The sequence below is a fragment of the Castor canadensis genome, chromosome 11, assembly GCF_047511655.1.
Source record: "Castor canadensis chromosome 11, mCasCan1.hap1v2, whole genome shotgun sequence".
Classification (NCBI taxonomy): Eukaryota; Metazoa; Chordata; class Mammalia; order Rodentia; family Castoridae; genus Castor; species Castor canadensis.
In genome coordinates, this window is record NC_133396.1 from 53,536,045 (window position 1) to 53,558,804 (window position 22,760).

Sequence of the window (22,760 nt, forward strand, 5' to 3'; positions counted from 1 at the left end):
GGCAATGAATGTATACCATATTTATGTGGACATACATGTGATAGCTGGGTAGTTAGGGGAGTGCAGACAGGGAATGCCTGAGACTAAGAAAGTAAGTAGACAACAGGATACACAGTCCGTGTCTGGTGCTAGGGACCTACTCTTCTACCAACTTGAATAACCGAGGAAGGCCAAAGAACAGACAAATAAGGAAAATTTATAACTACCATACTACTTTGTCATTGGCTAAGCTGATTTTACATGGAATTCTAGCCAATTTATGGACATGTAAACTCATGAAATTGGATCCTGATTTCATATTACCAATTCCTATTACCAGTGTGCTGAAGCCCAACTTTTCCATTATTACCTTGTCAGTACTTTGAACTGACTGGTATTCTTTGGAAAAACTCTGTGAATGTAGAAAGAGTGGAGTTAGCGTATTTTCGTAGTACTCATCTTTCTGGCAACTACTAGTATTCTTTGGAAAACTCCACAGATACAGATGGAGTGAACTGAGAACACTGCTGGATCCCTTGGGCACCCCAGCCCCGCTCCAGCTCCTGGATTTTCTCCTCACTTGGTAGAAGGCTTAAGAATTTAAGTCAGGTCTGTTTTTGTGAATGCATCACTGTAAGAAGGAAGAAGTTTGCAGATAATTGCCTCTCCATGCTATGACAGAAGAGCCGCTAGGAGAGAGTGTAAGAATTGAGAAGCCAGAAGACCTTCTGACACACTTTTTTTTTCCCTAAGTCAACGAGGCTCCACTAAATATCTATTATGTACCAGTCCAAGTTCTCACCTTCCTGAAAGCACTGATCACATTTTGTAAGAACATTCTTAATACTATCATCTGTGCGCTACACCTGATTATAAGCTCCAGAATGGGAGGATCACCTGTTAAGTCTCAATGGTAGCAGGAATTTTTACAATGATAAAATAATCAAAACAGCTAATCTCAAGGAGGGCTCACTATATGTGAAGCACCTTTATGCACGCAACCTAACCCTCACGACAATCCTACACACCAGGTGACTTACATCACCCCTATTTCCACAGAAAGGTCAAGGCTGCACAGTGGTAGGTGTTGGCAGCTCCCTCTTATTCAATACCCACCATGTTGGAGAGCTAATCCCGTGAAGTGCTCTAAAACACCTTCTTTCAACTTCCACAACAACCATGGATAATGAAACTAAAGCTCCAGAGGCTGAACTACTGTTTGGCCTCAAGTAAGTGGCAAGGCTGGTCTGAAATCTTAGTTCTGGGTGATTTCCAATGTATCAATGGAGCCAGACGTTCAGATTTCATAGACCAGCAATATCGCCAAATAAGCTAGGGCAGGGCAAAATACTAATTTAGAATTACCAATTACACATTTTGCCAGATATGGAGTGAATATTCAAAAAAACACAACAGCAAAACTACCTACTCTTTATTTTGCTAAGAAAACAAGATTTTAGTATCAAAACCTACAAAGGACCGTGTGACAAAGTATAAATCAGGAAATTTCCACAAGTATAAATACTATCTTATTTTTGTCATGTGCCCAGAGACCAGTGAAAAACTCTGTCACAGACAAGCACAGTGTTGCAGCTACCAGGCTGCTTCTAGATTATCTCTACTCAGCCTCTCCACACCTGCATTCATTCAGGTGTATTACGTAGTGATTACCACATCTACCTACCTATCATTTCCCACCAAAACAAAGAGTTCAGAGAAGTTAGCAGGAGTTTGAATTCAGGGCCTCCACCACTTGAGCCATGCTCTCAGCCCTGTTTGCTTTAGTTTTGGGATAGGGCCTCACATTTTTGCTGGGTCTGCCTGAACTATGAGTGATTCTCCTACCTATGACTCCCCACCTAACGTGTACTACAAGTGGACACCATCATGCCTGGCTTACTGTTAGAGATGGGGGTCTCACTAAGATTTTGCAGGGGCTGGCCCCAAACCACATTCTTCCCAAGCTCACCTCCCACGCAGCTGGGATTACAGATGTGAAACACCGTGTCTGGCCAAAATATTTTAAACATTATTTTTATAGGCCTTCTCCCAAGGCACCAAAATGCCTTTTGATATTGAACACCTTTATAAAGACACTATTTTTATTCTCTTTAAAAAAAAAGGTAAAGGTGCTGCCTTTGAAAAGCTAACAAAAGGAAAAATTTTGTGTAAAGCCAGCTGTACTTTTAGTATTACCTGAAAATCCACATGCAGCCTCCCATAGCACACATCTCTCAACTGGTGAGGAAATTATAATTCCTATCTTAAAGAAGCTCTGTGAGTAGAACTCAATGTTTTCCAGCAATTTTAAACTCTCTGGCTTCAGGACTTTGGCTTATTAACTGCAAATAATGGATTCAAAAAGCATGGAACTTTCATTTTAATTTCACATTCACTCTTGCCAGAAGAAAAATATGTTTTCAGGAAAGAGCACAACACCTCATGCCTAAACTCCTTGAATTTAGTTGTTTAGAAAGTATTTTCATAGGACTTCTCTTTCTGGCAACTCCTAATATTCCTTGGAAAATTCCACAAGTGAAGAAAGACATAAACTATAAAGCAAAGTACCATAAATTCTCAACTATCCAGCACAACTCAGAGATGTAGTATTCAAGTATCACATTTAAAAAGTCACCCAACAATGGATCAAGGATCTTAATATCAGACCCCAAACTCTTAAGTTGATACAAGAAAGAGTAGGAAATACTCTGGAGTTAGTAGGTATAGGTAAGAACTTTCTCAATGAAACCCCAGCAGCACAGCAACTAAGAGATAGCATAGATAAATGGGACTTCATAAAACTAAAAAGCTTCTGTTCATCAAAAGAAATGGTCTCTAAACTGAAGAGAACACCTACAGAGTGGGAGAAAATATTTGCCAACTATACATCAGACAAAGGACTGATAACCAGAATATACAGGGAACTTAAAAAACTAAATTCTCCCAAAACTAATGAACCAATAAAGAAATGGGCACATGAACTAAACAGAACTTTCTCAAAAGAAGAAATTCAAATGGCCAGAAAACACATGAAAAAATGCTCACCATCTCTAGCAATAAAGGAAATGCAAATTAAAACCACACTAAGATTCCACCTCACCCCTGTTAGAATAGCCATCATCAGCAACACCACCAACAACAGGTGTTGGCGAGGATGTGGGGAAAAAGGAACCCTCTTACACTGTTGGTGGGAATGTAGACTAGTACAACCACTCTGGAAAAAAATTTGGAGGCTACTTAAAAAGCTGGACATCGATCTACCATTTGATCCAGCAATACCACTCTTGGGGCTATACCCAAAAGACTGTTACTCCAGAGGCACCTGCACATCCATGTTTATTGCGGCACTATTCACAATAGCCAAGTTATGGAAACAGCCAAGATGCTCCACCACTGACGAATGGATTAAGAAAATGTGGTATCTATACACAATGGAATTTTATGCAGCCATGAAGAAGAATGAAATGTTATCATTCGCTGGTAAATGGATGGAATTGGAGAACATCATTCTGAGTGAGGTTAGCCTGGCCCAAAAGACCAAAAATCCTATGTTCTCCCTCATATGTGGACATTAGATCAAGGGCAAACACAACAAGGGGATTGGACTATGAGCACATGCTAAAAGCGAGAGCACACAAGGGAGGGGTGAGGATAGGTAAGACACCTAAAAAACTAGCTAGCATTTGTTGCCCTTAACGCAGAGAAACTAAAGCAGATACCTTAAAGCAACTGAGGCCAATAGGAAAAGGGGAACAGGTACTAGAGAAAAGGTTAGATCAAAAAGAATTAACCTAGAAGGTAACACCCACGCACAGGAAATCAATGTGAGTCAATGCCCTGTATAGCTATCCTTATCTCAACCAGCAAAAACCCTTGTTCCTTCCTATTATTGCTTATACTCTCTCTACAACAAAATTAGAAATAAGGGCAAAATAGTTTTTGCTGGGTATTGGGGGGGGAGAGGGAGGGGGGAGTGGGTGGTAAGGGAGGGGGTGGGAGCAGGGGGGAGAAATGAACCAAGCCTTGTATGCACATATGAATAATAAAAGAAAAATGAAAAAAAAAAATAAAAAGTCACCCAACATTAATTATTCCTCAAAAAAGGATTAAAAAGTCACTCTATTAACGATTTATGGGCAAACTTTTTCTAAGAATTACAACATCATAAAGTATCCTTAATAAACCACAGTGAACATTGTTTAATCTTTCTGATAATTAAGAAGGTTCTTGAGGATTTGCATTATAAACAGGATTTTTTTAGAGTCTTTGCACTCTAGCAACATGCCAATTAACAGAGAATTCCAGTTGCAAACATGCCAGGTGACAGTGGACTATATTAGTCCTACTAAAGCAGAAGGTGGCTTTGAACATCTGACCTCAGGGCTAGAAAGGCCTGTGTTTGAATTTGGCTCTTCTATTTCCCAGCTGTGGGGTTCTGGCCAATTTACTAAAAGCTGCTCTCAAGGATGCCTGTCCTCAGTACAAAACTCCACTGCTAGAATGGTGGACTCTCTTTCCAGCTGCATCAGTGTCTTGAGATGCAAAGTTCAGCTTGGCCTTGTTATCTGTTTTGTAACGAGAAGGATCACCAAAACAAACAATACTATGAGATGATTAAGAATGACAAGTTGCTATCTGATATAGCTTACGTCTGGAGGAGAAGGGCTGGGGGAGTGGCTCAAGTAGTAAAAAACCTACCTAGCAAGCATGAGAACCTGAGTTCATCCCCTAAGTACATCCAAAAAAAAAAAAAAATGGCCTCCCTGAAACCAGAAGTCCAAGAGCGCCCCCATGCGGTAAATTATTTGCATGCCACCCCCCCACCCACAGTATTGGGAGCAGTTATAGTAGAGATTGAAAAAAATAAATAGGATTTTAAAGAAAGCGATTATATTTCAATTGAGGGCTTTATTTCTCCTAGAAAATGCTCAATTATGCACATTTAAGGTACCTAAAATTTTTTCTAATGTTTCACATAATTCTTTTTAGTGTTTTAAATACTTAGTGCTTAATTCAGTAATTTTGAGACCACCACAAAACCAAAAGTCCAGATTTCAACAGATGGTCAGATTGTAAAGATTTAAGAGGACAAAGTCAATTACTACTGTGGCACGCTTAGCATGCTCTCATTAGTAACAAGCAGAAATTATTAATAGGAAAGAGTTCTTAATTCGTATTTCTCTTGTCCTTTGTTTAGCACATAAATAAGATAATTATCTTAATGGAAGTTAGCCAATACATAGGTACTAATATTATACAATGAAACAACAGTTAATTACCTTTCTAATTATCGTGCTTTAGGTAACACTGAGTGTGCACACCTTGACCCCATGTGCACACTTCCCAGCACTTGGTACTAACAGCAGAGGAAATAGCCCTGCCCAACTAAACATGCCTGAGGTCTATAAGGGATTAAGACTTACTAATTTTGATAAAATAAAAGCTGTTTATATAATAGATTAGCAGCACAATAACAAATACTTCAAGAAGTAAGGTAAAGTTACACACACTTAGTTAACAGGATATTCCAATTGTGTTGAAAAGAAAGCCCTAATTGTTTATTGGAGTTAATCTTTTATTTGAGATCTTAGTAGATTAATAATTGAATATGTAGAAAATCATGCAACTAATCTAAGCCAACCTTCCTGGTGACATAAAAGGGTTGTACTTGGCAGAAAATATTTTTTAAAACACCTTCAATTGTTCTTCCTAAAGAAGTTGCATTCCTACCTTTTCCCATATTTAAAACTGGTTCACAACCATTTCCTCTGATATCAAAAGTTGGGTCTCTGGCATGAACTACTGACAATTTAGAGATATGAGAGAAGACAGTTTAAGGTCAGTTTTCAAACCAATACAACCTCAGGTTCAAATGGTTAGTTGGCAACAGGTCACATGTGTTTTCCTACTTTGATCAGATTATGAATTTCTCAAAACAAAATGTTTTAATTCTTGAGTGTTGGCAGGAGGTTAAGACAATGGCCTAACTTGCTTTAAGCAAGTCCCACCCATACTCCTCTCCCAAACTCCCAAACTACAGGCAGAATCTGTGTTCCTGAAAGAATAACAAGGCAAACAAGTCGCATCTCAATAATCTACATAAGCAGGTTTTTTTTTTTTTTTAAGTATATGAATTCTACTAGTAATGGCTTCTCCGGGAAAAAATACACGGGCCATTAAAAAGTCTGAGAAGTCCATCTACTTCAAGAACCTATATTCAAATAAATTTGAAAATCTTAAAGAAATGGACAGATTTCTAGACACATATGATCATCCAAAACTGAACCAAGAAGAAATTAATCACCTGAATAGATCTATAACACAAAATGAAATTGAACCAGCAATCAAGAGTCTCCCCAAAAAGAAAAGTCCAGGACCTGATGGATTCTCTGCTGAATTCTATCGGACCTTTAAAGAAGAACTGATACCAACCCTCTATAAACTGTTCCACGAAATAGAAAGGGAAGGAAAACTGCCTAACACGTTTTATGAAGCCAGTATTATACTTATCCCAAAACTAGGCAAAGACACCTCCAAAAAGGAGAACTATAGGCCAATCTCAATGAACATTGATGCAAAAATCCTCAACAAAATAATGGCAAACCAAATTCAACAACACATCAAAAAGATTATTCACCACGACCAAGTAGGCTTCATCCCAGGAATGCAGGGGTAGTTCAACATACAAAAATCAATAAACGTAATAAACCACATTAACAGAAGCAAAGACAAAAACCACTTGATCATCTCAATAGATGCAGAAAAAGCCTTTGATAAGATCCAACACCATTTCATGATAAAAGCTCTAAGAAAACTAGGAATAGAAGGAAAGTACCTCAACATTATAAAAGCTATATACGACAAACCTAGAGCCAGCATTATACTTAATGGAGAAAAACTGAAACCATTCCCTCTAAAATCAGGAACCAGACAAGGATGCCCACTATCTCCACTCCTATTCAACACAGTACTAGAACTCCTAGCCAGAGCAATTAGGCAAGAAGAAGGAATAAAAGGAATACAAATAGGTAAAGAAATTGTCAAAATATCCCTATTTGCAGACGACATGATCCGATACCTTAAAGACCCAAAAAACTCTACTCAGAAGCTAGACACCATCAATAGCTACAGCAAGGTAGCAGGATATAAAATCAACATAGAAAAATCATTAGCATTTCTATACACTAATAATGAACAAACTGAAAAAGAATGTAGGAAAACAATTCCATTTACAATAGCCTCAAAAAAAATCAAATACCTAGGTGTAAACCTAACAAAAGATGTGAACGACCTCTATAAGGAAAACTATAAACTTCTGAGGAAAGAGATTGAGGAAGACTATAGAAAGTAGAGAGATCGCCCATGCTCATGGATTGGTAGAATCAACATAGTAAAAATGTCTATACTCCCAAAAGTAATCTACATGTTTAATGCAATTCCCATCAAAATTCCAATGACATTCGTTAAAGAGATTGAAAAATCTACTGTGAAATTTATATGGAAACACAAGAGGCCACGAATAGCCAAGGCAATACTCAGTCAAAAGAACAATGCTAGAGGTATCACGATACCTGACTTCAAACTATATTACAAAGCAATAACAATAAAAACAGCATGGTACTGGCACAAAAACAGACATGAAGACCAGTGGAACAGAATAGAGGACCCAGATATGAAGCCACACAACTATAACCAACTTGTCTTTGACAAAGGTGCTAAAAATACACAATGGAGAAAAAGCAGCCTCTTCAACAAAAACTGCTGGGAAAACTGGTTAGCAGTCTGCAAAAAACTGAAACTAGATCCATGTATATCACCCTATATCAACATTAACTCAAAATGGACCAAGGATCTTAATATCAGACCACAAACTCTAAAGTTGATACAGGAAAGAGTAGGAAATACTCTGGAGTTAGTAGGTATAGGTAAGAACTTTCTCAACGGAACCCCAGCAGCACAGCAACTAAGAGATAGCATAGATAAATGGGACTTCATAAAACTAAAAAGCTTCTGTTCATCAAAAGAAATGGTCTCTAAACTGAAGAGAACATCCACAGAGTGGGAGAAAATACTTGCCAGCTACACATCAGACAAAGGACTGATAACCAGGGAACTTAAAAAATTAAATTCTCCTAAAACTAATGAACCAATAAAGAAATGGGCAAGTGAACTAAACAGAACTTTCTCAAAAGAAGAAATTCAAATGGCCAAAAAACACATGAAAAAATGCTCACCATCTCTAGCAATAAAAGAAATGCAAATTAAAACCACACTAAGATTCCTCACCCTGTTAGAATAGCCATCATAAGCAACACCACCTCCAACAGGTGTTGACGAGGATGCGGGAAAAAGGAACCCTCTTACACTGTTGGTGGGAATGTAAACTAGTACAACTACTCTGGGAAAAAAATTTGGAGGCTACTTAAAAAGCTGGACATCGATCTACCATTCGATCCAGCAATACCACTCTTGGGGCTATACCCAAAAGACTGTTACTCCAGAGGCACCTGCACACTCATGTTTATTGCTGCACTGTTCACAATAGCCAAGTTATGGAAACAGCCAAGATGCCCCACCACTGACGAATGGATTAAGAAAATGTGGTATCTATACACAATGGAATTTTATGCAGCCATGAAGAAGAACGAAATGTTATCATTCGCTGGTAAATGGATGGAATTGGAGAACATCATTCTGAGTGAGGTTATAGCCTGGCCCAAAAGACCAAAAATCTTATGTTCTCCCTCATATGCAGACATTATATCAAGGGCAAACACAACAAAGGGATTGGACTTTGAGCACATGATAAAAGCGCGAGCACACAAGGGAGGTGTGAGGATAGGTAAGACACCTAAAAAATTAGCTAGCATTTGTTGCCCTCAATGCAGAGAAACTAAAGCAGATACCTTAAAAGCAACTGAGGCCAATAGGAGAAGGGGACCAGGAACTAGAGAAAAGGTTAGATCAAAAAGAATTAACCTAGAAGGTAACACACACGCACAGGAAATCAATGTAAGTCAATGCCCTGTATAGCTATCCTTATCTCAACCAGCAAAAACCCTTGTTCCTTCCTATTATTGCTTATACTCTCTCTACAACAAAATTAGAGATATAGGCAAAATAGTTTCTGCCGGGTTCAAGGGGGTGGGAGGGGTGAAGTAGGTGGTAATGAGGGGGTGGGGGTAGAGGGGAGAAATGACCCAAGCATTGTATGCACATATGAATAATAAAACAATAAAAAATAAAAAAAAAAAAGTCTGAGAAGTCCAGAAGTAGAACCACAGCTCAGGATTATCATGGAGGCTTTGCTCTCAGAGCAGTGGCTAGCCATCCTCAAGCAGTAGACAGAGAGAGAGCTATGTGCGGCTCCATAAATACAGCACTGACAGAAAGCATTAGCTTCCTGCCCTATAAAGGTCACACCCAAACAAGTTAATTCCTTTTGAAGGTCTTGCCTTGCCAGCATATTCACTATAAAACAAGATTACATGCAATGATGTGGAAACCAGGTCCTCCCAAAGTTGTGGAAAAATCTGGGTGGCCCAGATTCCTTCCTCTCTTAAAATAAGATTGCTTTTCCTCCCATTCTAGAATAGAGTTGGAAATGTTTACGTGGATACATCTGATGTGTTGACACAGCTCTTAGCAATAAGTCCTTCAAAAGGGTGATCTTTTCCTTCAGATTCTGCAACAAAGCTCTGATTGTCACGGTAAGCTGAAAAAGAAAAGAACACATCCTAAGTATTTCTGGTCAAAAGGTATATAATCTACAAAATTAAATCACATAAATGCAACCTTTTAGACTGTGATGCAATTGAGGAAAGTCTGGAAGAGATGCTTAGCCTTCCAATGATACACTCAGGGTTGTAAAAGTCTTGATGGTCTCCTGATCCAGCCACACACCTAAGGCTTAGTGTGTCCATGTGAAAACCTGGCCACACCAGAACAGGGATGCTGACTGGAAACTGTCCATTTGCCTTCATGCTCAGGTGAATTCTGTCCTCTGAGTCTCTACCCATTGGTCCTATTCATCTAGCCATGCAGGAAACTGTGGTCCCCAGACTTCATTCAATAGCAAAACCCCACAGTTCCATCAACCATGCTTCAAATGACAAGGCATCAAGTCCCATTACCATCCGGGCCAGCCTCTGAACACATTGCTATATTTATAACCCATTTGAACATTTTAGAGCAATGTGTTCTTTTTTATACAAAAGGAAGGTTAACTACATATAAGGAAGGTTAACTACACATAACTCTTTCCAGGACTGTGTGAATTTTCTCCAATCATTCTAAAATCCCAGAGGAAAATTTTGTTTGTGACTCTAAAGTGCTACATTAAAGGATACAGGAGGGGTGGGGAGAGAGCCTCTCTGGAATTAGGAAGTGTGAAAAAGCAAAAAACTGCACATTTAGATGAAAACACATTCAATCATGGAGGAAATCAGAGATAAATTAAAAGGCAGAATACTATAGGCTTCATTTACTGCCCTGTTAAAAGCAACAGTCATATAATTTAGATGGAAGACTCTCCTTGATTAGCAGCACAAACATCAAGTAACCAGTCAAGATGTCAGCAGCCGAGAAAAGTCTAACTTTGTTCTAACACCTCTGGAAACCAAGGGAGAACCACCCACAGTGTGTATGGAGAAATGTAAAGAAAAGCATGTCTTTACTCAATCAGAGAGGAAGAGCAAAACAAGTAAATAGAAACACAAGCAGAGCTCTGTGGCTCGTACCTATCGTCCTGGGAGGCTGAGGCAGGAAGATCACTTGAGCTCAGGAGTTACTGGCAAGCCTGGGCAACCTAGTGAGAGGTCATTTCACACACACAGCCTATGAAGAGTCTACAAAATTAAAGACCAAAATGTATGATTCAAATCTCAATTAGTTAGCATAGAAAAGGTAGCCATAACTTGGTAAAAGAAAAAATCAAATCATAAAATGAAATGTCACCTCCACAGAGAAAAAAATAATCCAGGAACTAAATACACTAAAAGGCCAAGATAGTTTTCTCTGAGTAGTAGGGTCTCTTAATATTTTATTAAAAAATGATTAATTTAATAATCAAGAAGAAAGTTCCATTAACATAACTAAACAGAAGTTCCTACAGCACAGAAGAAGATGGAAAACCTAATTCATTCTTTAAGACAACATAAGCCTGGTCATAGCACTTAACCAAAATAACCAAAAAAAGGAAACCATACATCAATCCCACTTAAGGATTATAAATGTAAAATGCTTTAAAAATATTAGCAAAGCAAATTGAGAATCACATTAAAAATGACAATGTATCATCACTAGATAGAATTTATTCTAGTAATTTAAAAACAGCTTGACACTGGGCTGGGGAGTGGCTCAAGTGGTAGTGCCCCTGCCTACCAAGCATCAGTACCACCAAAAACAAATGAACAAAAAAAATCAATTTGACACTAAGAAAACCTAAAAATAAAGCTCATTGTATTAGTGATTAAAAATTGAATAAACATGATTAATATAGCATGAGGAGAATTAAAAACAAAGCAAACAAAGACAGAAAAACTAAAAATAGAACACTACTGCCTGAACTGTAACATCATCTAACTTTGGTCTAGAAGTTCTAACCAACAGAATACAACAAGTTAAAGGAATATGTAAGGGACAGAAAGTAGACAGAAGTATCATTATTTACAGATAGATAATAGTGTACTTGGAAAAGTTAAGAGAATCAGCTAAAACATTACTTGAAAGAGCAAAAGAATTCATAACAGTGATCAATCATAAAATAAAAAATACCAAGGACATTCCTTAATGTGAGTAGTAGCTAGAAAGTTATTTTTTCCCCTCTGGCGGCACTGGGTTTTGAACTCAGGGCCTTGTGCCAGCCCTTTCTGGCTGTATTGTTTGGGCAGAACCACAGCCCTTCTACCTGTATCTCCCATGTACCTGAGATTACAGATATGAGCCACCATCTCCAGCCCCTGAGAGAATATTTTTAGTTACTATTCTTAAACTTCAATAACAACACCAACAAAATCTAAAAAATATGTAGCCCAGTGCCTGGCACATAATAGCTAGGCAGTAAATACTGATGAAGGAATGAATAAAAGGAAATCCACTATAAAAAAATAAAATGTCCACAATTTAATCTATAAACATACTGTACATCTATTCGAAATGTTACTTGGAACTATTTTATTGGCAAGGCAGCACAAATTTTTTTTAAATGATGTTTCATAAAATTACTCTGAAATGCCAGGCATAGTGGTACATGCCTGTAATTCCAGCATGGGATGCAGAAGTAGGAGAATTGTGAGTTCAGACCAGCATGGGCTACATGGCGAGTTTCAGGCCAGTCTGGGGCTACATAGTGAGGCTTTATCTCAAAGAACAACAATAACAAAAACTACACTGAAAAGATAAATGAGGCAAAATAATAAAAATCATGACTGTATAATAAAAGGAACTTTAACCACGTGGATATGAAGTAATTATAAAAAATACAGGAGTATGTATGATGCTGGAAGTTACCAACAGCATCAACAATACAACAAAACAGAAGGCCAAGGAACACGCAGCTGTATAAAAGGTCAGTGAATGGATTCACAATTTAACAAATAGGGAAAAAAGAAGTTAGATACCTACGACATACCAAAAGAAACTTCAAAGCTTCACACACATACAGAATCTCAGGTCTAGAAAGGTCTTCAGAACTCAAAGCTCAAATAAATAATTTTTTTTTGCTAATTCTTTCCTGTTATTACCTTAGATGTCTTTTCACCTCTTCTTTCATATTGATTTCGTTGTTGAATTTTCTCAGCAATTTCCTGGGCAATTTGACAAGCAGAATCATATGTAGAGAACCTACATCAATGTCATACAGAGAGAAAAATGTTTAAGGTTCTTTAAAAGAAATATCTGTTATCCAAATTGAAGGTCGGGGGGATTGGTAAAAGCAGAATTGGTAATAGCGGCATGTACTAGATGGTACTTAGCATGTGTCAGCACCATTCTGAATGCTTCATTTTTAACAACAGTTCACTTAATCCACACAAGGATACTGCAAGGTAGGTACAACACCTCCATTTCAACATGGGGAAACCAGAACGACTTGCCAACTGCAAACCAAAGTTGTTTGACAGCAGAACCTGGGCTCTTAACCACCTTGCTATCCTGCACACGATAAAGCATTTGCTTTCGTTCCTTTGTAAAAGAAAAAGAAAATTCAGCAACCATTCCTGGAGAGCCTACACTCTACTGACCCCTGTTCTAGGCACTGTGAATGACCAGAGCAGTGAACAAAATGAACGAAGTCCCCGCATTCAAGGAGTACACATTCTAGTGAAAGGAGAATGGCATACAACAACTAAATAAACAACATGCCAGGTGCTGAAATATGCTAAAAGGAAAAAATGAAATAGGATAAAAGGACAGAGTGACAGGGAGGTGCTATTTAGGACCAGGGTCACTCAGAGCAAGGTGAGATGCAGATGTACCTGGGGAAGAGCTCCACAGCTCAGGCACAACAGGTACTGTGTATTCTGCAACAAAAGACCTACAACCACCTGACATCTGAGCCTACCAAAGTTCTCTCGAAACATTTACTGAGGGCTGGGGGAATGGCTCAAGTGGCAGAGTGCCTGCCTAGCAATCTCAAGGTCCTTTATTGACCTTCTACTTGTCATTACACAGTGTTGGAGGCTTTGAAATAGTCACAATGAACAAACTGGATTTTTCCTTCTGTTTCAACATTTCACTTTCTATCTGTTTTCCAGAAAATACTTAAGCATACATACATATTTCACTTCTCCTACCAGACAATCTGCTCCTAAAAATGGGGATTCTGCTGTGCTTATAAGACTAATGCATTTTCCAGGACTGTCCATTACAAAATATTGAAAACTGTTATTTCAAAATATCAAAAACTGTTATCCCAATGTTTGCTTGAGAAAAGAAACAATCTATTTCTTTAAAATCTTCCAACTCTCACATAAGCTTATACATAGAGGGAACTTGCTAAGTTTTTTTTTTTTTTTGAATAAAGGAAAACACTCCAATTGCTTCCCTTGGGAAATTTATTATGGCAGTTATAACAATGGCTAACAGTTCAGTGCCTGACCTGAGCCAGTCCTATGCTGACAGCTTTATTTTATAAACTTCCTAAGGACCCCTGGAGGCAGGATCCTGAACTACTAACCCCAGACTCTCAAGTAGCAGCATGAGCCTGATGTGGTGAAGCATTTCTGTAATCCCACTTATTCTGGAGGTAAAGACAGCAGGATCAAGGTCGAAGGCCAGCCCAGGTAAAAGTACAAAACCCTACCTGAAAAACAAACTAAAAGCAAAAAGGACTGGCGCATGAGCCAAGTGGTACAATACTTGCCTAAGCGCTGAGTTCAGTTCCCAGTACTGCCCATACACACACACATATATATATTAGTATCATTCATATGTATATACACACACACACACCATTCATATATATTTAGGTATATGTGTACAAAAAAAAAGACAGCACATAATTAAGAAAATATTGGGGCACATGGCTCATGCCTATAATCCTAGCTACTCAGGAGGCAGAGATCAGGAGGATCATGGTTCAAAGCCAGCCCAGGCAAATAGTTTGTGAGACTCTATCTCGAAAATACCAACACAAAAAAGGGCTGGTGGAGTGGCTCAAGTGATAGAGTACCTGCCTAGCAAGTGAGGCCCTGTGTTCAATCCCCAGTACTGCCAAAAGAAAGGGAGGGAGGGAGGGCGAGAGAGAGAGAGAGAGAGAAAGAGAGAGAGAGAGAGAGAGAAAAAGAGAGAGAGAGAAAGGGAAGGAAGGAAGGAAAGAATAAAGGAAGAAAACAGTAGGCTAGTAAGGAAAACTGGGTCCTGGCCTCAGCTTTGTCATATTTCACATATTTCACCTGCTTTCCTCCTGGAGTACTGTGAAAAGAGGAGCTTATGGCTGATTCCATGGTCCTGGACCAAACACATAAAAACCTATGACAAAACACTGGGTTTAAATTAAGTATTCTTGGAGATAGGAGAAATTACTATTGGACAAGGCACTCAGATGGGCTGGTCACAAGGGGACATCTTGGGCTAACTTTGAAGTTGAAGCAGAATGTTCTGGAGGGAGGAGCACATTCTAGGCCCAGTAAAAGACAAATGAAGCAAGCAAAGGCAAAAGGAAGAAAACCTGCCTGCCACATGGGCTAAGTGGTGACCCTGCTATGAGGGTAGAGTTTGAATAGGAGAGATGAGGAGAAGTTAGTTTCTGTAGAACCTATAACAGCAATCTCATGAGGTTAGACTTATGGGAGACTTTTAGAGCCATAGGGGACATTGCTACATATAAAGAAAGGCCTTGAGGAAACTATGGACAAACTCCTAGGTCTCTTGCCACCAGTCCTCCTGTTCTTATTTTACCCCTAAGAAGGAGTGGTTCTGAAGTTTTGCTAGACAATGGAACCACAGAGGAGTCAAAAACAAACAAACAAAAAAACCAATGCCTGGCTCCCAAGCACTATGACTATAATGAATATGGGGTTTGACCTGGTCAGGGGAGTTTTGAAAGCTATACCAAGTTTGGGAATCACTGGCAACCTCATCAAGGTGTCAAGCACACAGGTGCCTAAAGTACTAGTTTAGGAAAATTAACTGAATTATATAAATAGTAATGAGAAAACAAGAGTGGTGGCAGGAGGCCAACAGATTTCTCTGGCTATCCAATTCCACAACCAGTCACCAGTACTTAACCATCTACAAGGCATTAGGGTATAAGGATCTAGATTATGGAAAAATGGAAAAAAATGATATCAGGTATTTAGAAGAAAAAGCCAATAGAGAGTAGTGAATAATCTAGTATTGTGAGTGAAGAAAAAGCAAATGACTAGAGTTCTCAGATCTAAGTGACTAAGAGATGCTACACACAGACTGAGGAATTGGAAAGGAGGGTGTAAAAGAAGTTTCCAGACCATAAGCTGGGCCTCCATTCTACCAGAAAACACTGAATGTGCAGTTAAATTAATATAAGTATAAATTACTCAAGTATACCTAGAAAAGGAAAAAAATAGTATGGAAGGCAGAAATAAAACAAGAATGGCATAATATTGACAATTACAGAAACTGGGTGATGAGTATAAAAGGACCTGTTACAGTATTCTATTTCATGTATCTTCATCATCCATTATCAAAATCTAAAAAAAAAGACCAAAAAATTACTACCAATATAAAAGAATCCAAGCAGAACATAAACCTATTTGAAGTTCAACTAATTTTTCCAGAACCAGTGTGTATATCAACAAAGTTACTCTAGTGGCAAAGCTAATTAACTTTAGCAAAGAGCCAGTTCAGGGACAGTCCACACCTGCTACAGTGAGCAGTAAACAGTGAGTTTACCATTTGCTTTGATCGGGCATTAAAACATTAATGCTCCATTCCAGAGCACAAAGCAAGAGGGAGGCATCAATGGTCTGATTTTCAGAAGCACAAAGGCAAAGCTGTAGGAGAATTTGTTTTTCTAGGTCTTTCCAATTCCATATTCCTTTCTACCCTATCCTAACCAGAGAACCCCACTACCTCACTTTTCAAATGAGAAATCCACTTAGTCAAACAATTGAGAGTAATAGGAAAAAGTGAAAGTGCAAATGCTTTTTCAATATCAATGGTGGAAAACGCTAGGGGTTCAGGAAGTGCTTCCACCAACCTAAATGGGTAACTGGGGAAGGGCAAGCTCCCTTATCTCTAAATTTATTTCCTACTTTATGTGTAAAGTAAGGGAGTTAGCTTACAGGAAGTGGAGGGCAATTTAGGAGCTGAATTAAAGGACCTTAAAAATGTCAATACCTTGACCCCAAAGTTCTACAGTGAATGGAGCCAAAGGGAATTTGCAATAGCAAAAACCAAAACCAAAACAAAACCTAAAATAAATTATGGTCATTCATATGATGCCCTGATATACTCCATAAAAATCATGTTTTTAGGAAATATTTACTGACATAGAGAAATGCTCTGTTTTATAGAACATAAATATTATACAGATTAGAGTAATAAATTAATTGTAGAAAATCAACAGCTATTTCCAAATGATAAAGATGCTACTTCTTTTCTTCTTTGTAAATACTCAAATTTTTTATCAGAGGTGTATACAGTTGTTAAAACCAAATGGGGAAGCCAGGCGCTGGCGGTTCACACCTGAAATCCTTGCTACTTAGGAGGCAGAAATCAGGAGGAACACAGTTAGAAACCAGCACTAGGCAAATAGTTCCCAAGACCCTATCCAGAAAAAAACACTTCACAAAAAAAAGGCTGGCAGAGTGGCTCAAACTGTAGAGTCCCTGCAGGCGTGAGGCCCTGAGTTCAAACCCACTGTACCCAGTGCGGCACAAACAAAAAAACTGACTGGGGGCGGGGAAGGAAAGCAGAGTTAAATTCAATAATTGGGCCAGATAACCTAGAACTCAGATAACTTTAACTTTGACCTTGGGATCCCCTCTCCTAATACACAAATTATCTTCAACTTAAAACACTTAGGAGCATTTCTAAGTGCTGCACCAGAAACGCCAACACAGGACCTATACTCCATCAAGAACTTCACAAAGACACACTATGCTACAAATTATTACCCGCAAAGGTCGAGTCTGTTTTGTATAGCAATTTGTTCCTTGGGATCAGAACTTTTGTCTTTCACCATTCAGTCTTTGGGACTTACTCGATGAATAAATGACCCTTATCAGCTGGGGTTTTTCTGCAGAAGCTCAGGATGAAGGAACAGTCTTCAAGACGTTGACACAAGAAAGTGCAAAAAGACATACAACAAGTGAATCATTTCCCTCCCAAATTCCTACGAGTTTTCTGAAGGACCCACAAAGGGGCCTATGTCCAACTAAGGACCAATTAGCTGGTGAGCTCAGATTGTGAACCTCGTTTTCTCCACCTCGGATGTTCAGCGGATAAACTGACATTCCACCCTCCCCCCCGCAAAAAAAAAAAAGGTTATTTCTCACTTTTACAAGAGCCCAGACCAGTCTGCACCAGCCAGCCCCATAACCAGGGTGGGTGGGACATTCTGGCGGGCTGCAGGACCGACTACTCAAGAGGCTGGGGTCGGTCCTCGGCAACCCAGGAGTCCATCGGCTCCTCCGCGGACCCTACCCCAGTAAGGACCTAGGATGGTGGGACGCGGTGGAGTCCTCCTCAGCCGAGACGAGTCCTCGCTGCCCCCTCCTCATTCTTAAAGGCCTCGAGCCGCTCCCTGGAAGCCCAGCTCCCCCCAGGTGCCTCAGCACCGCCGCCCTCACCCCGGGGCTCACCAGGGGTCTGGGGCCATAGCGCAGCCTCCGCCCGCCGTGCTCGGACACTTCCTGCTCCGCAGCTGACTACGGCGGCCCGCGAGGCTCCGTCCGCGCCGCTGCGCCCGCGCGCAACCCAGCCCGGAGTTCGTGCTTGCCCTGGGAAGACGGCCGTACACTGGGGCCGCCGAACTTTCTCCAAAAGAGAGAAAAGAAAAAGAAAAAAAAAGTGATTCCCTGGGGGACAGTAGGCTGAACCAATCCGTTCCCAGTGACAGACGCGAATTGCTGAGCGCAAGTAAACTGAATATGGTTGAACACAATCTAAGCATTTTCTCCCAGGGGCGGGAGCGCTTCAAGAACGGTCTATCTCACTTCCTTAAAATGTTATCCTCCTTCAAGAGCAACAAAACAAAACTGGATCGTGGCGATGGTTGCACATCGTATGAATTTACTATAACTCACATTAAGTAAATTTTATGATACGTAAATTATACTTTAATAAAGCTTTTCAAAAAAAAATTTTTAATGTTTTACCCTGCGTTAAACAAGGGGCCCAAAGATGTATCAATTACATAACATAGCAGCTTACCCATCAAAGGCAATCACTATGTTCAATTATTTTTAAATTGTCATTAGGGGCTTAATTATATAGTTACCAAAAAAAAGTCACAGACTTTACATGGAGAGAAGGGAAATTAGTTCTGTGCATTTAGTGCCCACCCACCCCCACCCAAACTTTCTAGAGAAATGGAAGTTAATAATAATAATAATAAAATCCTCCCTACATTTGCAAGGGAGCAAATCAACCCCCAACTCCACAGTCTGGGTTCCTGCGCGGGCGCGGACCTGACACGCATGCGTGCCCGTTACCTTAACGACAAGGAGACGCTCCACCCGCTGCGGCTGATCGGAGAAGGAGCTGGGTCTCTCCAAGATGGATAAGCAAAGTTTGCCCGAGGCAGAATTGGCGGAGCTGGAACTTGATGCTGTGATCGGCTTCAATGGTGAGGTCATGGGCTGGGTAGTTTAGGAACCGCGAGGACGTGTGGTGCATACAGGGACAGTGGGACACCAACCGGGTGGCACCTGAAAGGCAGTGAGCAGGAGCCTTGGCCAGAGTCAAACACCTGGGAATCAATAACCTCTGCCTCCTTAGGGTCTTAGAGAGTGTCTTCCTTGTTCTGAGCCTCAGGGAGCGGGATGGTTTTTAAGGAAGAGGGGCTGGGACCCTTCTGCCCCTAGGGCAGCCCTCCTGGGCTCTGAGCACCGTGCAGCCCCGAGGACCTCCGTCCCTGATAAACACCGGATGCTGTCTGTCTTGGAGCCCAGAACGACCAGAAGGAACGAGTGTTCGAACTTTAGGAGATGATCTGGGTCCTCTAATACGAAGTAAGGAATCTAAAAAAGTGAAGACTTAAAAGCAAAATAAGAGGGAAAGGGGAAGAAAAGGGGAGCCCGAAGGGAAAGTTATTTTTAATGTGGGGAGGGGCCCGGCTGCTCTGCTCACATCTTATTTCTGACTGCCTGCTGTGAAAATTAAGAGGGAGAAAAGGCTGTTTTTTGTTTGAGGAATGAGAAAAATCAATTAATTAAATTTTAGAGAAAGCAAACCTTTTTTTAAGAAGTGTGTTGTGATTGATGCGGATAGCTTTAAAATTGTAATAATGTAGGTGCAGAACAATCAGAGGCTGAAGCACATTCTAGGATTTAGCTCTTGAGTCTTCTTTAACACTCTCTAACGGAAAGCAGGTACTTCATACATCTGAGATAAGACCATCTGTACAGACGTTCAGGTCATTGGTAAAGGAATCTAGTGGCCTACAGTGAGTTGCAAAGTCTCCCTGGTGAGCCAGCATAGAGCCACAGGGAGCAGCTGAATTCATGCTATTTTGTAGGGCTCTAAATGACAGCCCATGTCTTCCATGGCAGTTGCTAATATCTTCACCCTTTAGAATGGCCTGAATAGATGAAATTGGTTTTACCTTATTAGTTTTGTGATCGTTTGTATTCTTTCATGTAGTAATTTATATGCATTTATTTTGAACCACAATATGCCAAATAGTGCCCTATGGGCTGAAAATACAGGATAGATCCATAGCCATGTTTAAGAAGAGTTTAGAAAACTAGAAAAAAACACAGTGAAACCTAAAGAAAAATCAGCCACCATTACATTCTCCAAAGATATCACTGTTGACCTGTTAGTGTGATCCATTCAAATGTATATGTACATGTATTTTTAAATGAAGGTGGACTCATCTTGTATATATTCTCTTGTGACCACAATTTTTCATTTAACAGTATGCCATGTAAAATCTTTCCTTATAAACATAATAAATAATAACATAAAATAATAAATATACTCTATGCCATTTTTTTTTTTTACAGTACTGAGGTTTCAATTCAGGGCCTCACGCTTGCTAGGCAGGTGCTCTTCCACTTGAGCCACTCCACCAGCCCTTCTATGTCATAATTTTGATGTAATATATACTATCTCCTACATAGACATGTCATAATTTGCCATTTTTGTTTTTGCATTTATTTTTAAATGCTACAAAGAATAGCTGCATAGCTAAATCTTTTACCTCTTTATCTTAGGATAAGTTCTGAGTACATTCTAAAGACTAATGTATCTTCCAAATTCTATATCATATATGCAACAGAAATTTGTACAAAGAAATATACAGTGGTCCCCTTATTCACAGAGGATAGGTTCTAAGACCCTCAGTGAGTCCCTGAAACCAGGAATAATACCAACCCCTATATAAACTAGGTTTTTTTCCCTATATATACATATATCTATGATAAATTTTAATTTATAAACTAGGCACAGCAAGAGACTAATAATAATAAGTAATAGAATAGAATAATTATAGCAAGATATTGTGATAAAAGTTATTTTGAAACTTGTGAATTATTTATTTCTGGAATTTTCCATTCAATATTTTTAGACCTTGATTGATTAAAACTGAAACCTTGAGTAAAACTACAGAAGGGGGAACTAGTGTATAGGATATTTATAACAACATTTTTTGTTGTTTTTAAAAAATTTTTAATAGCATATATTATACAAAAAGGTTTCATTGTGATATTTCCATACATGCATATAAGGTACTTCTACCATATCCACTCCCCCATCACACTTTCCTTTTGCCCTTCCCTCTTCTGCTCCCCCCAGATAGCCCCCTTTTAAATTCATGTCATTTTTTTTCTTTTTAGGTTTAGAAGCCACATGAAGGAAAACATTTGATGTTTATCTTTCATGACAGCATTATTTCTAACAGCTAAAAATAAAAACAATGAAAATGCCCATCAAAAGTAGAAAGAACAAACTAGTATACTCACAGGACAGACTACTCTGTAGCAACTGGTATACACAACAGCCTGGATGGATCTCACAAACATAGTATTGAATGAAAAAATCCAGACACAGAAGAGTTCATATTGTATCACTCCATTCATTTAGAGTTCCAAAATGAGGAAATATGTGCCACTTCTAGAGATATACCTGAAGGAAAGTAAGTCAGGTTACAGCAAAGGCACCTGCATATCCATGATTATTGCAGCATTATTCACTATGCCTAGCTATGAAAACAGCCAAGATGCCCCACTACTGATGAATGAATTAAGAAAATGTAGTATTTATATACAATGGAATTTTATTCAGTCATAAAGAAGAATGAAATTTTGTCCTTTACAAGTTAATGGATGGAACTGGAGAACATCATCTTAAGTGAAGTTAGCCCAGTTCAGAAAGCCAAAGGCCACATATTTTCTCTCATATGTGGAATACAAACCTAATACAAATACAGCAATATTATTACATACAAGAAAAAGAGAGTAAAAGAAGGAAGTAAATAAGGTGAATATGGTTTATGTACTTCCTATACAAAAATGAATATAGAATTTTTAAACCTGTTGAAATCACCAGAAGAAGGGGACTAAGGCAGAAAGGAGAAAAATAGAGGGGATGAGCCAATTTGGGTTATACATGGAAATGTCACAATGAAACAACCTGTGTAGCTACCCTGAACAAGCAAAAATGTCTTTTTTTTTTTTTTCTTTTTTACAAAAAGGGAGAACAGGAAAGCAAAACAGGTCCTGTCTGGGAGGTTGGCAGCAGTGGGAATGGGGAGGAGATAAGGAAAGGGTGTGAGAGGGAAAACATGGTAGAAATATTCTGTACACATATATATGTAAATGGAAAAATGAGACCTGTTGAAACTATTCCAGGAATAGGGAAGGCAAATAAAGGAGAATGATGGAGGGGATGGATTCAACTATGATATACTGTAAAAACTTTTATAAATGTCACAATGTACACCCAGTACAATAATAAAAAACATTAAAAATTTTTTAAAAACCAAAGTGAGGGGAATTAACCTGTAGGGATGAAGTCAAAACAGTGACTACCTTTAGGGGAATGTAAACTGGGAGGAGACACATGGAAGGCAACTAAGGTATGATAATCTTTTACTTGTTAATCTAGGTTATATGGGTGTGTTTACTTGGTGAAAA

The 22,760-nt window shown here is 39.1% G+C and overlaps 2 protein-coding genes across 3 annotated transcripts in view; one reads left to right on the forward strand and one right to left on the reverse strand.

Annotated features, from left to right (window-relative positions):
- Stx8 (syntaxin 8) overlaps positions 1 to 18,322 on the reverse strand; it is a 257,201-nt gene extending 238,879 nt beyond the window's left edge. Inside the window, exons 1-3 of the mRNA XM_020161439.2 lie at positions 18,264 to 18,322; positions 12,723 to 12,822; positions 9,600 to 9,694 (exon numbers count right to left, since the gene is read on the reverse strand). Of these exons, the coding sequence (XP_020017028.1) occupies positions 9,600 to 9,694; positions 12,723 to 12,822; positions 18,264 to 18,280 (212 nt within the window). The 5' untranslated portion in view covers positions 18,281 to 18,322. The remainder of the gene's footprint in view (positions 1 to 9,599; positions 9,695 to 12,722; positions 12,823 to 18,263) is intronic.
- Positions 18,323 to 19,109: 787 nt separating this feature from the next.
- The window catches only part of Cfap52 (cilia and flagella associated protein 52), a 39,443-nt gene continuing 35,792 nt past the window's right edge, over positions 19,110 to 22,760 (forward strand). The window contains exon 1 of one of the 2 annotated variants that reach the window (XM_074046802.1): positions 19,110 to 19,249. In XM_074046802.1, the coding sequence (XP_073902903.1) occupies positions 19,247 to 19,249 (3 nt within the window). In that variant the 5' untranslated portion in view covers positions 19,110 to 19,246. The remainder of the gene's footprint in view (positions 19,250 to 22,760) is intronic. The other variant, XM_020161434.2, reaches the window with a different exon arrangement.